The sequence below is a fragment of the Ranitomeya variabilis genome, chromosome 3 (assembly GCF_051348905.1).
Source record: "Ranitomeya variabilis isolate aRanVar5 chromosome 3, aRanVar5.hap1, whole genome shotgun sequence".
NCBI classification, from domain to species: domain Eukaryota; kingdom Metazoa; phylum Chordata; class Amphibia; order Anura; family Dendrobatidae; genus Ranitomeya; species Ranitomeya variabilis.
In genome coordinates this window covers 732680765-732696070 of record NC_135234.1, presented here as the reverse complement: position 1 = coordinate 732696070, position 15306 = coordinate 732680765, and the positions used below count along the sequence as shown (strand labels likewise).

The 15306-nt window shown below is 45.4% G+C and overlaps 1 protein-coding gene across 2 annotated transcripts in view; it reads left to right on the top strand.

The window, feature by feature from the left end:
* Positions 1-15306, top strand: part of MRE11 (MRE11 double strand break repair nuclease) — a 295853-nt gene that overhangs the window by 123358 nt on the left and 157189 nt on the right. For both annotated transcript variants that reach the window (XM_077298437.1, XM_077298438.1), the window contains one exon: positions 9594-9720. In XM_077298437.1, the coding sequence (XP_077154552.1) occupies positions 9594-9720 (127 nt within the window). The remainder of the gene's footprint in view (positions 1-9593; positions 9721-15306) is intronic.

Genomic DNA, 15306 nt, shown 5'->3' with positions numbered 1-15306 from the left:
AAGTCTGTTTCCCCACCGGAGTTAACCATTCTCTTAGAATACCATTAATCCTTGACATGTTCAAACTGGGTAGATCACACTCCATCAAGAAATCAAACTCATTCCTATGTAGCTCTTTGGAAACATCCAGAAGATCCCACATGATGGAATTCTTTATGTGCGCATATTAATTACAAGCTTTGAAATTTGTTGAGTTCGAACTGCTCCACCACCTCCGCCTTAGTCATCCATCCTCTCTCACTGTCCACCATCAAATCTTTCATTCTCAAGACGCCTTTCTCCTGCCACTGTTTTCCCTGCCTAGAATGAAGTTCGGGTGCGCCCAAGGATTTAGATATTTGGATACCTTCCATTGTAAATCCAGCTTCTTCCGTATCGCCTTCCAGGGCACTATTGTGTCTCTACACCCCATCGAGTTCCTAATAGCCGGGCTCAGACAGGATGAGGGGGAATGCAGCACTGAGGCTAGATCCCAAGGCCTGCAAAATTCACTCTCTAGACTGAAGTCCGAATGCCTACTAGTCTCGCGCAACCAGTCCACCACGTGCCCAGCCAAACAAGAAAGATTGTATCCCCTAACATTAGGTAGTCTTATCCTCCCCCTTTCACAGAGGACATGAATGTGCTCATCTTTATCCTGGGTTCCCCCCCAAAGAAACTTTGTAAATGCTTTATTTAACCTGGAGATATCGCCTTGTTTGAGTAGTAAGGGAATCGTGTGCAGAGGATACAGCAATCTCGGAAAGCTCATCATTTTTATCAGATGACTTTTTGCTAACAACGATAACTGCAAACCACTCCACCCACATAATTGTGATTCTACCTTCGAAATAAGTGGGTGATAATTTAAAGCCTAAACCGTGTCTGTCGTACGTCCCAAGTATACCTAAATACCTAAATATTTAATCGAGGACCTTGCTATTGGGATCCCGAATAACTCAAGATATAAATTATGAGTTGGTGGCCCATCCTCTCTCTTCAGGAACAACAGCTTACTATGGCGGATAGTGTATGAGCTAAATCCCTATATGGATTACGCATAAACAATGCAATGTCAACCGCAAATAACGCAAACCGCATCATTTTGTCCTCTATTATGATCACCTTGTAACTACCCTCACTCGACAGGGGTTCAATAGCTATATTAAACAGCAGGGGGGACAGTGGGCAGCCCTGACGCGTACCCTTCTTCAAAGGGAACACATCTGAAAGGAATCCCTGGGTGTACACCCTCGCCTGGGGATTCAAGTAAAGTATCTTCACATACTTGCCCAACCTACCCTCTAGACCCAACCGATGTTGGACCAATTCCAGCCACGACCAACTTACATTATCAAAAGCCTTCTTGGCATCTATCGTGACTAAAACAGGGTTACCCTGTTGAATCACCCTTCTCACAGTTGACCACATCCATGACCAACATGACTTTTCTGATATTGGAAACCGCAGATCGACCTTTTATAAAACCCGACTGCTGGGGCGTAATTACTCTAGGCAAGACCATTGCCAGCCTATCCGCCAAAATTTTAGAAGTCAATTTCAGATCCTGATTGATAAGTGAAACTGGCCAGTAGCCGGAAGGGTCCCCCAGATTTTTATCCCCTTTCGGCAGCAGTTTTATACTGTATTTTTTGCTTTGTAAGAGGCACTTTTTTCGCCCAAATTTGGGGGGGGGGGGGGGGAATGAGGGTGCATCTTACAATGCAGATATATATGCCTTATCTGTGCTGCCGTTGATTTTAGTGCCGAGATCTCCATCTGCGCGTGCCCCGCCTCACGGTGGCCATTTTCTGAAAATTTAGCGAAAAATACGGGTATATGCCGTGTTGGCATGGTTAGAAATATCACCACCCCCATCCATGCATTAAACAAACCCATCAGAGTCGGGGAGATTTGGTCTTTTAGAACCTTGTAGAATTCACTCCGAAATCCATCGGGGCCCAGCGCCTTGCCGTTGCTGAGACCCTTGATTGCAGTTTCTACTTCATCCACCGAGACATCAGCATTCAAGACCTCCAATTCCTGATACAAAAAGTGTGGCATTTTTACTCTTTTTAGCCATTCCCCCCCCCACTACCACACCAACTTGTGCCTTCCCATATGGTTCTCTATAAAATTCCCCCAGAATCCTGTTTAATTCCCCGGGATCGGAAATAAGGCCTCCACCTTTTTTCTTTAAGCTCAGGGTCACAGTCAATTGCCTCCTTCCCCTAGCCAGATTGGCCAGCATCTTTCCTGGTTTGTTCCCATATCTATGCAGCGCCACCTCCTGCTGTGATGTAAATAGTTGCTCCTTCTTATCTGCCCACGAATCGAAGCTACTTTTGGCTTCCAGCCACCTTTTTTTTGCTGAAATTGAGCTTTCCTCCAGAAACGCCATGTATGCCCCCCTCAAAAGCTCACTCGCCTTCGAATACTGATCATTCATTTTTCTTTTAAGTATTGATGTGTACCCCAACAGGCGTCCCTGGAGGATCGCCTTGGCCGTTTCCCAATACAGCATCGGGTTTTGCTCATGGTCCCTGTTTGTTGTCATAAAATCCTCCCACAGCTCCCTCAATATCCTATGAAAATTTTCCTCCCTGGTCAGAAATGTTGGAAACCTCCACAAAATATCCGTGCCCCTTGTTGTCTTATAACCATACACTCACTGGACTATGATTAGAAATCACCATATTCTCAATCACGTGTTTCTTCGCACTGGATATCAAGCTCTCACTCATCCAAATCTGATCAATGCGTGATCAACTATCCTGCAGGTGAGAATAGTGAGCAAACTCTCTGTTATTCGGATGTTGTAAACGCCAGACATCTCTGAGCCCCAACTCCTTCCCCAACATATGGCTTATACCCCCCTCTTCCCCCAACTTCCTATTCCCCCGATCCTTCTGTGTTCTATCCTCCGCATGACAAGGGACCCCATTGAAATCTCTTCCCACCACTACCTGTGTCTCATTGTCTTTCAGTATATTCATTCTCAATTTCCTAAAGAAGGGATCCTGATCCAAATTGGGAGCATATACATTATGTATGCTCAAACGTCCAGAGGGGCCCGTGATCACCAGGTGTTGCCAACTCCCTTCGGAATCATGCTCCTGTAGCACCGAGTGGTTAAAGCGCCTACTTACCAAGATTAAGGTCCCTGCCCTTCTGCCCTGGGCCGATGAGCCAAACACTCTTCACACCCACCACTTGTTCATTCTAAAGAAGTCCTCCATCAAGTGTGTTTCCTGTAAGCTCTCAACTTCTTTAAATGACGTAAGATCATGGATCTTTTACCCGGCGACCTCAGGCCCTTGACGTTCCATGAAATAATTTTAACCATTGTCTGACTTGAAATTGGTCTCTCTAGATGGCCTCACTAAATAATTGTCCGCTATTGCAGATGCTTTCCGGTTTACACCACAACTGTTACCCTCTTTCCCCTCCTCCCCCCTCATCAACATTTTTAACTTGAACATAGAACTCCCCCATCACACAGAATTCATGCGCACTCTTTCGCTTGACTTCCCTTATTCTGGCTTCCCCAAGCACTCCCTGGACCCCCTTAACGCTGCTTTACATACAATTCCTGAGCACCAAATTATTGCCATTTGAAAAAAAAAATCACAACCTCTCCTTGTCCCCCACCCCCCATCAGATTTCTAGCATTAATGCGTACCAAAAATACACTATTACACCTAGAGTGAGAAAGAATCCAAAAAAAGGGGTGAGGGGAGTGAATATCGTGCAACGATTCAAGCACCGGATATTTACTGTAGGATTACCCAGGATACCTGCAGTTCATCAACCCGTCCATAAATACAAAAGTTATAAAGTTATAATCATTTTTCCATCACTTTATCTTCTCACTTCACTTCTCCCATTGAGGCTGCCATCCTGATCTCTCTCAAGTTGTGTCTCTCCCGTCATCCGAAGATCTTTGTCCCTTCTCTCTGTGAGTCACCATCGCGGGTGAACCATCCCCTCTCACAGGACGGCTCTCTCTGTCTCCTCTTCTCATCTTCTCCTTTCTTTCTGCAGTTGACAGCAGTTGTGATTCTGCCTCCTTGTGATTTTTATAAAATATAAATGAGTCATCGAGTCGTCGCACTTTCACTGTGACAGGATACAGGAGTTGTAATATTATCTTCTTATGAAAAAGTGCAGTACACACCGAGCTAAATTAGACTTTTCTCCACCTCGTTACCTCAGCAGAATAGTCCCCAAATAGTAAAAGCTTGTGTCCCTTAATTTGTAGTGGCTGGCGTCTCTCTCTGAATAAATCAGTGTGAATAAATCAGAAGAGACTGCTGGGCGGGATCTCGGGCAGCGCGGCCGCACAGGCGCAGTCAGCAAGACATCAAATGATGTCAGAAGATGGGCATCGCTAACTGCGCATGCCCAAGGCATAAGATAACAGCGAAGACACTGGGACAGTTAAAAACAACGCTGAGGAGGCGGCGCCAAGAGGGCATGAGTGGCGGCGGTACTGCGTCTGCATTAGGGGGGAAAGACCTGCCCCAGGACTATTTCAAGGTATTTTGGACAAATTGCAAAATCGATTATTTCTGCAGTTACAGCACCAAGAACTAAAAGAGCCACCTTGTCAGAATGCAGCATTAGTGCTGCACAAGGTGGCTCTTTTAGTTACAAACGCCTGGGGGGGTGACAGGTTCCCTTTAAGCCCACTGTGAAAGGAGAGCGGACATTCGGTGGGATGATCCCCGGTCCATGTCGTTTTGGCTAGCATACCAGGGCACCCGCTGATCCCCTGTGTCTTCACAGGCAGATTTATAAGATTATCTCTGCACAGGAACATTTTATTTAAACACATCCATTTGTGGAACTTTTTATTCCAAGGTCTGTTGGTTAATTTTTGTTTGTGGGAAAACTCAATTTAAGTTAGTGAAGTGAGAAAAATATAGGCTTAAATTAAATTTATGAGATCAAATAAATGAAAATTGCCATGTGCATATGCATTCACCCCTTTTGCTATGAAACCCCTAAAAATTTCTGGTGCAAGGAATTACCTTCGTAAGTCATCCTTAGTGATAGGACGTCCACCTGTGTGCAATCTAAGGGTCACATGGTCTCTCAGTATATACCCTTTACTTTTTTTCTGAAAGGCCACAGAGGCTGCAACCCCCTTAAGTAAGAGGCACCACTAGCCAAACAACACAATGAAGACCATGGAAATCTCCAAACAACACCATAAAGATCAAAGAGATCTCCAAACAACACAATGAAGACAAAGGAGATCTCCAAACAACACCATGAAGACCAAGGGGATCTCCAAACAACACAATGAAGACAAAGGAGATCTCCAAACAACACCATGAAGACCAAGGGGATCTCCAAACAACACAATGAAGACAAAGGAGATCTCCAAGCAACACCATGAAGACCAAGGGGATCTCCAAACAACACCATGAAGACCAAGGGGATCTCCAAACAACACCATGAAGACCAAGGAGATCTCCAAACAACACCATGAAGACCAAGGAGATCTCCAAACAAGTCAGGGACAGAGTTGTTGAGAAGTACAAATCATGGTTGGGTTATAAAAAAAAATCTCAATGTCTGATGATTCCCCGGAGCACCATCAAATCCATTATCATAATCAAATAGAAAGTACATGGTACCACAACAACCCTACCAAGAGAGGATCGCCCACCAAAACTCTCAGCCCGGGCAAGGGGGGCATTAATCATAGAAGCAGCACAGATAACAAGCGTTACCCTGAAGGGGCTGCATAGTTCCTACGCAGAGCCTGGAGAATCTTTCCATACGACCACAATACGCCGTACACTCCATGGAGGTGGCCTTTATGGAAAAAAGCCTTTACTTACATACACAAATTGGAAGGCTCGTTTTGAGATTGCCAAAAGACATGGATACTGCTTACAGCAGCACTCAAGTGATTTAAGGAGTTTTTTGTTTTGGAGTGGCTTAGTCAAAGCCCAGACCTTAATCCAATTGAGAATCTGTGGTCAGACTTGAGGATTGCTGATCACCAGAGGAAACCATCTAACCTGAAGGAGCTGGAGCAGTTTTGCCTTGAGGAATGAGCTAAAATCCCAATGGACAGATGTGGACAACGCATAGAAACTTATGTAAAGCAATTTGCAGCTGTAATTGCCACAAAAGGAGGCTCTACAAAGTACTGACTTTAGGGGGAGGGTGAATAGTTATGCACAATGACATTTTCAGTTATTTGGTCCTATTTGTTGCTTGCTTCACGATAAAACGAAAACCAAATGTTCACAGTTGTAGGCATGTTCTTTACATAAACTGAGACAAACCCTCAAAAAAACTCAGCGAAGTTCCAGGTGGTGAGGTAGCAAAACACAAAAATGCCAAATAGGGTGAATACTTTTGCAAGCCACTGTATAAGTCTGGTGTCACCATAATCATACTGACTGAGAATCACATTGTTGGTTTATTTTTACTGCCTAATCGGCACCATTGTTTTCACTGTTTCATCCCTCTTGAAAATTTGTTTTCATGTATTTATGTAGTAGGATGCGTCATCATGTCTTTGTCTCTGTAAATAAAGCGACAGCGGGACTTTGTCTCTGTAGAATGTGGGGATGGGTCTCTCTGTAGGAAGTGAGGTGGGTCTTTGTCTCTCTACAGGAAGTTGAGGTGGACCCTTGTTTCTCTGCTCCTGCTTTTCTGAGTGGTGGGCTTTCTGTTCAGGGTAGACAATGCTCTTGGACTATGGTAACAACAATCCATGCTGGGTAGTGAGGGGAAAGAATGTTCTAGCACTTATTATACTGACAGAATGCCAGTTAAGAGTATCCGGCCCGTGACAATATTTGGGGATTCAGGTATGGGGGTCTGAGAATTAATTGTTGTTCCATAGCCACTAGTTGGGTAAGACTGATATACTGGTGATGTACATGGCCACGCATTGATTTTTGTACCCTGTTAGTGTGATAAGAGCAGGTTTTCAGCTACTACCTTCCGGAAGGGGGATGCATTGGCGTTAGGTGTGCCCCTGTCCCTGCGGGGTTATTACTTGGTGGCACTGCCTGCTACTTTTTGCCACTGTGATATTACTTGTCTTCTGTGGTACAGAAATGAATGTAATGTAGTCTCTTTTTTCATTTATTTTTTGGACGGCTCGCCCACGCCAACACATTATATCGGCGCAGTACTTTTAGTGCTTTTAGTTTAGAATTTAGGATAAAAAAAAATATTTAAAAGGGAATTTTTTAACTTCCTGCAGTGCTGCATTATACAAGACTGATTCTAGCGATGAGCGTGAATACATTTACAAAGATATTAAATGTCTGCAATAACAATTCTTCACAACCCACGCTCAGTCGTTCTGCTATTATTAGACCCATCTTACCACCCAAATAATACAATTCATGTCTGGTGACTGTTTTCCCTGTCTGCTGACATTTCAGATAAGTGTTTAATAGAAGAAACTATTTTGTATGTTTTAGCAGAGAAATCTGCTGCATCCACCACCTCTTCTCCTCCATGTCTTATGAATGCTTCATTAGAAATGGCTGGACACCTCGATGTTCTGGTCCAGCAGGTTTGGCCGAACAATTACAAAAAGTTCAGGTTCGGGTACTATAACAGTACCTGGACCCGAACTCAGACCCCAGTCACTTGAATGGGGAGCCCGAACATCCAGTGTTTGTCGCGTTGTCATGACAGTGCCGCAAACACCGCTTCTGATCGGCGGTAAAATCATTACTGCCGGTCAGCCAGCCACTGTTCCCATGCTGTCAAAAGACAGCGTGAGTGCTCAGCTGTGATCGGACGTATAAAGTTTACCTCCAGTAATTGGTGTCGGCTGATAGGACTACTGTTCCCACCAGCCGACGCCTGCTGCCGCTAATAACAGTGAGAGCAGGAGTGGCTCATGAGAGTATTCATCAGTCGGCTCCTGCGCTGTAAAGAAATAATAATAAAAAAAAAAAAAAAAGCCAGCATGGGTTTCCCTGTATTTGTGATAACCAGCCAGGCAAAACTCACAGCTAGGGGCTACAACCCTCATCTGTCAGCTTCAGCTAGGCTGGTTATCAGGAATAGAGGGTTCCCCACACCGTATTTTTTCATTATTTAAATAAATAATTGAAGGGGACCTGTCACCCCCCCAAGGGCCTATTAAAGTAAAATAGCCACCTTCATTATGTTTATTATCCCTAGGAAAGCTGAAATAGTGAGTTTTATAAATTTCCTGCCATACCTCTATTGAGTCAGGGAGGTATGTTTACTCCCCCTGACTCAACCGCCTCGCAGCCGTCCATCATCCCCCTCTGGCCTCCGGGCGCCGCCTCCTCTCTTTCTTGGGACGTCACCGGCACCTCCGTTCTGCAATCAGTTCTCGGGCATGCGCCGTGCACGCTGCCCGGGAACTTACATCAGGTGGTGTAAGGATATCGCGCCTGTGTGTAGCGGAGGCCCCAGTGTCATGATGTATTCACACTGCGGGGCTGGGAATCTGGCGCCTACGCAGTGAAGATGCGACCGTCCAGGCTGAGAACCACTGAGGAATGAGCTACTGCGTGCAGTGTCAGTGACTAGCGGCGACGTCATTGAGGTTACTGCTGGTCACTGAGGCAGCGTTCCCAGCCAGGCCAATGAACTGCGGTGACCTCTGTACCGTGAGAAAAATCTCAATGTGCAGAGGCGAGTTCACTGCAGTTCACAGGGAGAATTTCACTGCGGTGAATTTGAACTGCGGTGAATTTGCCTCTGCACCGTGAGATTTTTCTCACAATGCAGAGATCACCGCTGTTCGTTTGCCGGCTGGGAATGCAGCCTCAGTGACTCACGGTAACCTCATTGACGTCACTGCTAGTCATTGATGCTGCGCTCGCAGCAGCTCATTCACCACTGGTTTGCAGCCTGGACGGTCGCATCTTGGCACCGTCCAGGTTGAAAACCAATTATCCCCCAGACAGGGATTATGGCATGGGACAAAAGGACGGACAGATGAGGGATATGGTTGTTTTATTTTTGTTTTATTACAGGAGACGAGGGATTCAGTGGACTTAGGCGTTGGGTGAGTATAATTGTTTATTATTTTTAAACAAAAAAGTAAAAGTGTGTTTTGTTTTATTTGAGATAAAAGACTTTATTCTGGCTGTGTGTTTATTTATCATACAGCTACAGAATTAGTAATGGATAGGTGTCATATAGGTGCCTCTCCATTACTAATCTGTGGACTTGATGTCACCTGACAATACAGAGGTGATATTAACCCCACAAGGATGAACCCCACTTGCCACCGCTGCAGGGCAGGTGGGAAGAGCCGGGCAAAGCGCCACAATTGGCGCATCTAATAATCCTTTTCTGGACAGCTGCGGGCTGCTATTATTATGCTGGAGGGGTCAATATGAGAATACCAGCCCCCAGGTGTCAATTCTATGAGTTGTTAATTACTTAGACACCTAAATGGTGCTAATTTCTAATTTATGACCTCAGACCACATCTAAGTCGCAATAAACAAGGGGGTCAATGTTGCGAGGTCCTAAGACACAAAACTTCCTGATCCTAAGCAAAAGAAGGGCTTTATTTATTTATTTTTTATTTTTTGAAAGCTATATATCTGTTCTCTGCGTGACCTTGCTTGTCTTTCTCAGGTGGATTACACGGGCGGCTTTGAACCCTTCAACACTCTCCGGTTCAGCCAGAAGTTTGTGGATAAAGCGGCCAATCCTAAAGACATAATACATTTCTTCAGACACAAGGAGCAGAAGGACAAAAAAGGTCAGTACGTGATGTAACGCCCACGTCGGTCACCTCACATCGTGCCTCTAGTTTTCTCGAAGCTTTAACATGTCATGGTTGTGTATGCTAATTATATTGACCCTATAACGAGCCTTCTCACATGACTTAGGATAATAGCCAAACCAGAATCTCAATTTGCAGACACTGTGTTTGGGGTACTGCCCCTCATCAGCGCAAAGTGGAGATCTGGTTTGGCTGTGTGAGAGGTGTCAGACCCATATCCAAGAAGTATCGTTTCTCCTTGCAGAGAATGACATGCTAGGCATGCCGAAACAATACGTCTCAGATATGGTTGTGTATGTAAGGTTGCATGAGCGCCTTTTCATTGACAAGTCCCCTTGATTGGTGACAAAATGTTTATATGTTCCCTATAGACATCCATGCGGCTGATTGTCGAGGGATATAGTTTATGGATTCTCTCTGATGCAAAATTCTGACAAGTTATTTTTTTATTTACAATTGAATTACCTAATAAATGTGTAATATACACTGCTCAAAAAAATAAAGGGAACACTCAAATAACACATCCTAGATCTGAATGAATGAAATATTTTCATTGAATACTTTGTTCTGTACAAAGTTGAATGTGCTGACAACAAAATCACACACAAATCATCAATGGAAATCAAAATTAATATCCCATGGAGGTCTGAATTTGGAATGATACTCAAAATCAAAGTGGAAAATCAACTGCGCTTCAGTATTACTTTATTAATGAGATGGGGATTGTTTTGGCAGTAGAATAGTTTTAGGGTTTTAAGTACTTTAGACGTACTGTAATATCTTGAGTTTTATATGATCCGGTCTATGCATTGAGATTTACATTAATCAAAACTCATATACTTTTACTGTGTTCTTTATGACTATTACGATGAGTGTGTTTGTGCTGACCTGGATATATGCAAACTATGTATGTCTATTTGTCTTTTTTTGTTGTTGTTGTTTAATAAACGAATTTTTTAAAAAAAGTGGAAAATCAAATTACAGGCTGATCCAACTTCAGTGGTAATGCCTCAAGACAAGGAAATTATGCTCAGTAGTGTGTGTGGCCACCAAGTGCCTGTATGACCTCCCTACAACGCCTGGGCATGCTCCTGATTAGGTGGCGGATGTTCTCCTGAAGGATCTCCTCCCAGACCTGGCCAACTCCTGTACAGTCTGTGGTGCAATATGACGTTGGAGGATGGAGCGAGACATGGACAGATGGTCCAGCGATGGTCAATGGAGCAGATCTGTATTCTTCCAACCGGAGCCAAAAACCCCTAGGATGTTTCCTATAGAATGATAGATCCGTGTCCCTCGTGGTGGAGCCATGATGTAAAATGGCTGCTGTCCTGTCTCTAGTCCTTTGGGTGTTTTTTAGAATATCCGGCTGTCTTCTCTCTGTCTCTCTGTCTCTGAGTCTATCTATACATGTTACCTACTTTTAGATTTACCCAGTGTCCTTCAGTCCACCCTCACAGATAAGGGGAAGAATGGTGATGACCAAGTTGCCTTGTTTGATTATGTAATCTATTTGCATTAATTATCCTCCTCAGCTTTAAAAATCAACAAACTATCTGGGCTAGACAATGTTTAATTAGCATATCAGTAGACCTCACTATTCATTAAGGATAAGAGCACACTGTTATATCAAATATCAGCTTACAAGTCAATATTCCAGGCTTACACAAACAAAAGTCTGTTTTCATGACCAACCAGAAATCAACATTTAATTCCAAAAGCCAACATACAGATAAAAAGTCAATTCTTCTTGGTTTGCTAAACATGGTCATCTGCGTAATTACAGTATAATCTGGTTTCTTCTCAACCCCATTATAAGGCGTGCTAAAATTCAGTAGGATGTAACATTTAAGCCTGCCGGCAGGAGGAAAAGTCATTCTATCTGCCCATCGGCAACCCTGTGACTCAATCGCGGGCACCTATGGGTAGCCACGATGGCCAGGGGTCTGTTGAAGATCCCTGCACTTGTCATGAAGGTTCTCCTTTAAACACAAGCTTCTGGTTGGTACTCATAGGAGAACATTATTTTTGCTGTATATCGCAACACTGTGGTGTTGCTGTGTATGGAAGCGATCAGACTATCGCAAGTTCAAGTCCCCTAAGGGGCCAGTCAAATACAGTCAACCTCATTCATGACCTCGGATGTATAGGTACGTCATGGGTCATCTCCCTGCATTTCATGCAGGCGCCGGTACTAAGCCCGCAAATTTCCTCATACTTGACAGCTAATCTGATCAGCTTTCATGTACCTTGAACAGCTTCAGATGGATCCAGGATCCACCCGCTGCTGTTAACAAGTTAAATGCCACTGTCAATCGCTGACAGCTGCATTTAGATTGCGATTACATGAAGCGCATCACAAAACACGCCCTTGGCGCCCCTGTCACATGATCATGGTGCGCCAATGGGTCGGCATCACATCCAGGGGTCGTCTGCTTGTCATCGCAGATCCATTCATAGCAGATGATGATTTAAGCTACACACAGCAGGGCTAAAGCCAGCCGCAGATCCCGAAAAATGTAGATGCCATGGGTCTTGGAAAAATGGCACAATTATTTTTTTATTTTTATTTTTTTTTACAAGCTTTGGATATTTTTTTCACCACTTAAATAAAAAACAACCTATATATGTTTGATATCTGCAAACTTGTAATGACCTGGAGAATCGTAATGGCATAATTATGAAAAAATAAGTCCTCCCACCGCCCCATTGACCAAAAATTAAGAACATTACTAGTCTTGTGAAACGAGTGAAATTTATTTTTTCTTCTTTTTCAAAAATTTTTTTACACCACTTAAAAAAACCTAGGCATGTTTAAAGGGAACCTGTCACCCCCAAAATCGATGGTGAGGTAAGCTCCCCGTCATCAGGGGCTTATCTACAGCATTCTGTAATGCTGTAGATAAGCCCCTGATGTTACCTGAAAGATGAGAAAAAGAGGTTAGATTATACTCACCGAGGGGCGTTCCAGCTGCGGTCCGGTCAAATGGGTGTCTCAGGTCCGCTCCGGCGCCTCCTATCTTCATTCCATGACGTCCTCTTCTGGTCTTCACGCCGCGGCTCCGGCGCAGGCGTACTTTGTCTGCCCTGTTGAGGCCAGAGCAAAGTACTGCAGTGTGCAGGCACCGGGCCTCTCTGACCTTTCTGGCGCCTGCACACTGCAGTACTTTGCTCTGCCCTCAACAGGGCAGACAAAGTACGCCTGCGCCGAAGCCGCGGCTTGAAGACCAGAAGAGGACGTCATGGAATGAAGATGGGAGGCGCTGGAGCGGACCTGAGACGCCCATCGCAGCGGGACCGCCCCTGGGCGAGTATAATCTAACCTCTTTTTCTCCTCTTTCAGGTAACATCGGCGGCTTATCTACAGCATTACAGAATGCTGTAGATAAGCCCCTGATGACGGTGAGCTTACCTCACCATCTATTTTGGGGGTGACAGGTTCCCTTTAATATCTTCGATATTGTGTTGACATGCAGAATAATATTTCCAGGTAATTTTTACCGTATTGTGAACACTGTAACTAAAATACCCCTAAAACAATTGTGTAATTGCCCTTTTTTTTGCAATTTTTGCTACATTTAGGCTATGTGCACACGTCCGGAATTGACAGGTTGGTCAGACTTGTCAAATAAAGTGTTTGATAAGTGTGACCAACTTTTTACTATTGATGCTGCCTATGCATCATCAATAGTAAAAGATCTAATGTTAAAAATAATAAAAAATCGTGATATTCTCACCTTCCGGCGTCTCCGGCAGTCTTCCCGCTCCTCGCGATGCTCCGGTCCAAGTAATGCTTTGCGGCAATGACCACACGTCATCACAGGTCATTGCCGCAAAGCATTACTGGGAGCGCGAGCATCGCGGGAAGACTGCCGGGGACGCCGGAAGGTGAGAATATAACGATTTATTATTTATTATTTTAATAATTTTTTTTAACAATTATATGGTTCCCAGGACCTAGAGGAGATTCTCCTCTCCTCCACCCTGGGTACCATCCGCACATGATCTGCTTACTTCCTGCATGGTGGGCATAGCCACATGCGGGAAGTAAGCGGATCAATGCATTCCAATGTGTGCGGAATCCCCGCGATTCCGCACAAAGAATGAACATGCTGCGTTATTTTCCGGAATGCGATCCTGCCGTGGAAAAAAAACTCAACATGTGCACAAAAAATGCATTCTAATAATAGGATTCTTAATATATGCGTTTTTTCCCTTCCCCCATGACGGCACACCTGAGAGAGGGGATCCGCCCAGTCAGGACAGGAACCCTACTGAAAATAAAAGGGCGGTACCTCTCCCTCGCTTCAGTTGGGTTTCCTGTCCTGACAGGGACCCTTGTGCTGAACACGGCGGTTCGACTTACCCAGGTCCCGTCCCGGCGTGGAAGAACAGGCAGCGCCTGTGCGTCGGAGGTTCGGGTCCTGGAGGCGCCGTCCGCAGGTCCCCCCGGGTCACTGCGTCCGTGCGGGCGTTGTGCAGCATGGTTGGAGGACCGGGTTCCTTCCATGGCTGCCACGCCGCCCACCCCTCTCTGCCGGCGCGGCGGCCGCTTCCGGGTCGCTCTTCTGGCGTCGCACGTCAGGCCCGCTGTGAATGGGCGTGCCCGTGTGACGTCGGAGGTAGGCGCCGGATCCAAGATGGCGGCGCCCATGAAGAAAACGCCGGCCGGTGAATGAAGACTCCGGCGGCATGGCAGAGAGGGGGAGGGATCACTATTGGGCACCGGAGAGGCGGGGAGTGCAGTGGTCGCCCCATAAAAGGGTGCTGGACCACAGAAGACGCGCTCATGTCCAAAAACTTCGCCATGGAGGTAGGACAACAAGAGCAGCTGCAGCAGTCTTCACAGCAGCAGCAGCCGGAGCTCTCACCAGATGCCTTGCCGAGCCACCAACATACCAGGAGCAGCCGCTCAAGTGGTAAAAACAGTGGTCGTTCCGTCCGGCAAGATTCGTCAACGTCCAGGAGGGACGCTTCACGTGCATCTGTCCAGCCTCAAAAATCGGTACCCTTGATTGTCGGCGGTGGTGAGTGATCTACGTGAATGTATCCCTTATGGTAACAGGGTCCATTTTTCTGTTTTGATCACTAGGGGTCCAGGAAAGCTACCGGTAAAACAAAGAACCGAGAGTGTGCCCTTTGTAAAAACCCGCTCGCAGTGCAGTATCGGAAGGATCTCTGTGCTGACTGCATAAATAAGACTATTCAAGAAGAAACCCCTAATTTCTCCACTAGCCTTAAAGCCATAATACAGGCTGAAATAAAAGACTCCTTAAAATTGGCCCTTAGCGAACCAAGAGGGGGAAGCCGTAGGGCGTCTACAGAGTCGGATACCTCTCAGAGACAAGGGAGTCATAAAACATCCCGATCTCCCTCTACTTCCCCAGCCTCGGTCCACTCTTCAGATTCCTCCTCGGACAGTGATTCAGGAGGTCGTCCGTGCCTTCCCACGGAGGACGTGGACAAATTAGTCAAAGCAGTTAGGTCTGCAATGGGCCTTAAAGAGGAGAAGACACCTAGGTCACTAGAGGATGTCATGTTTGGTGGCTTAGAAGAGAGGAG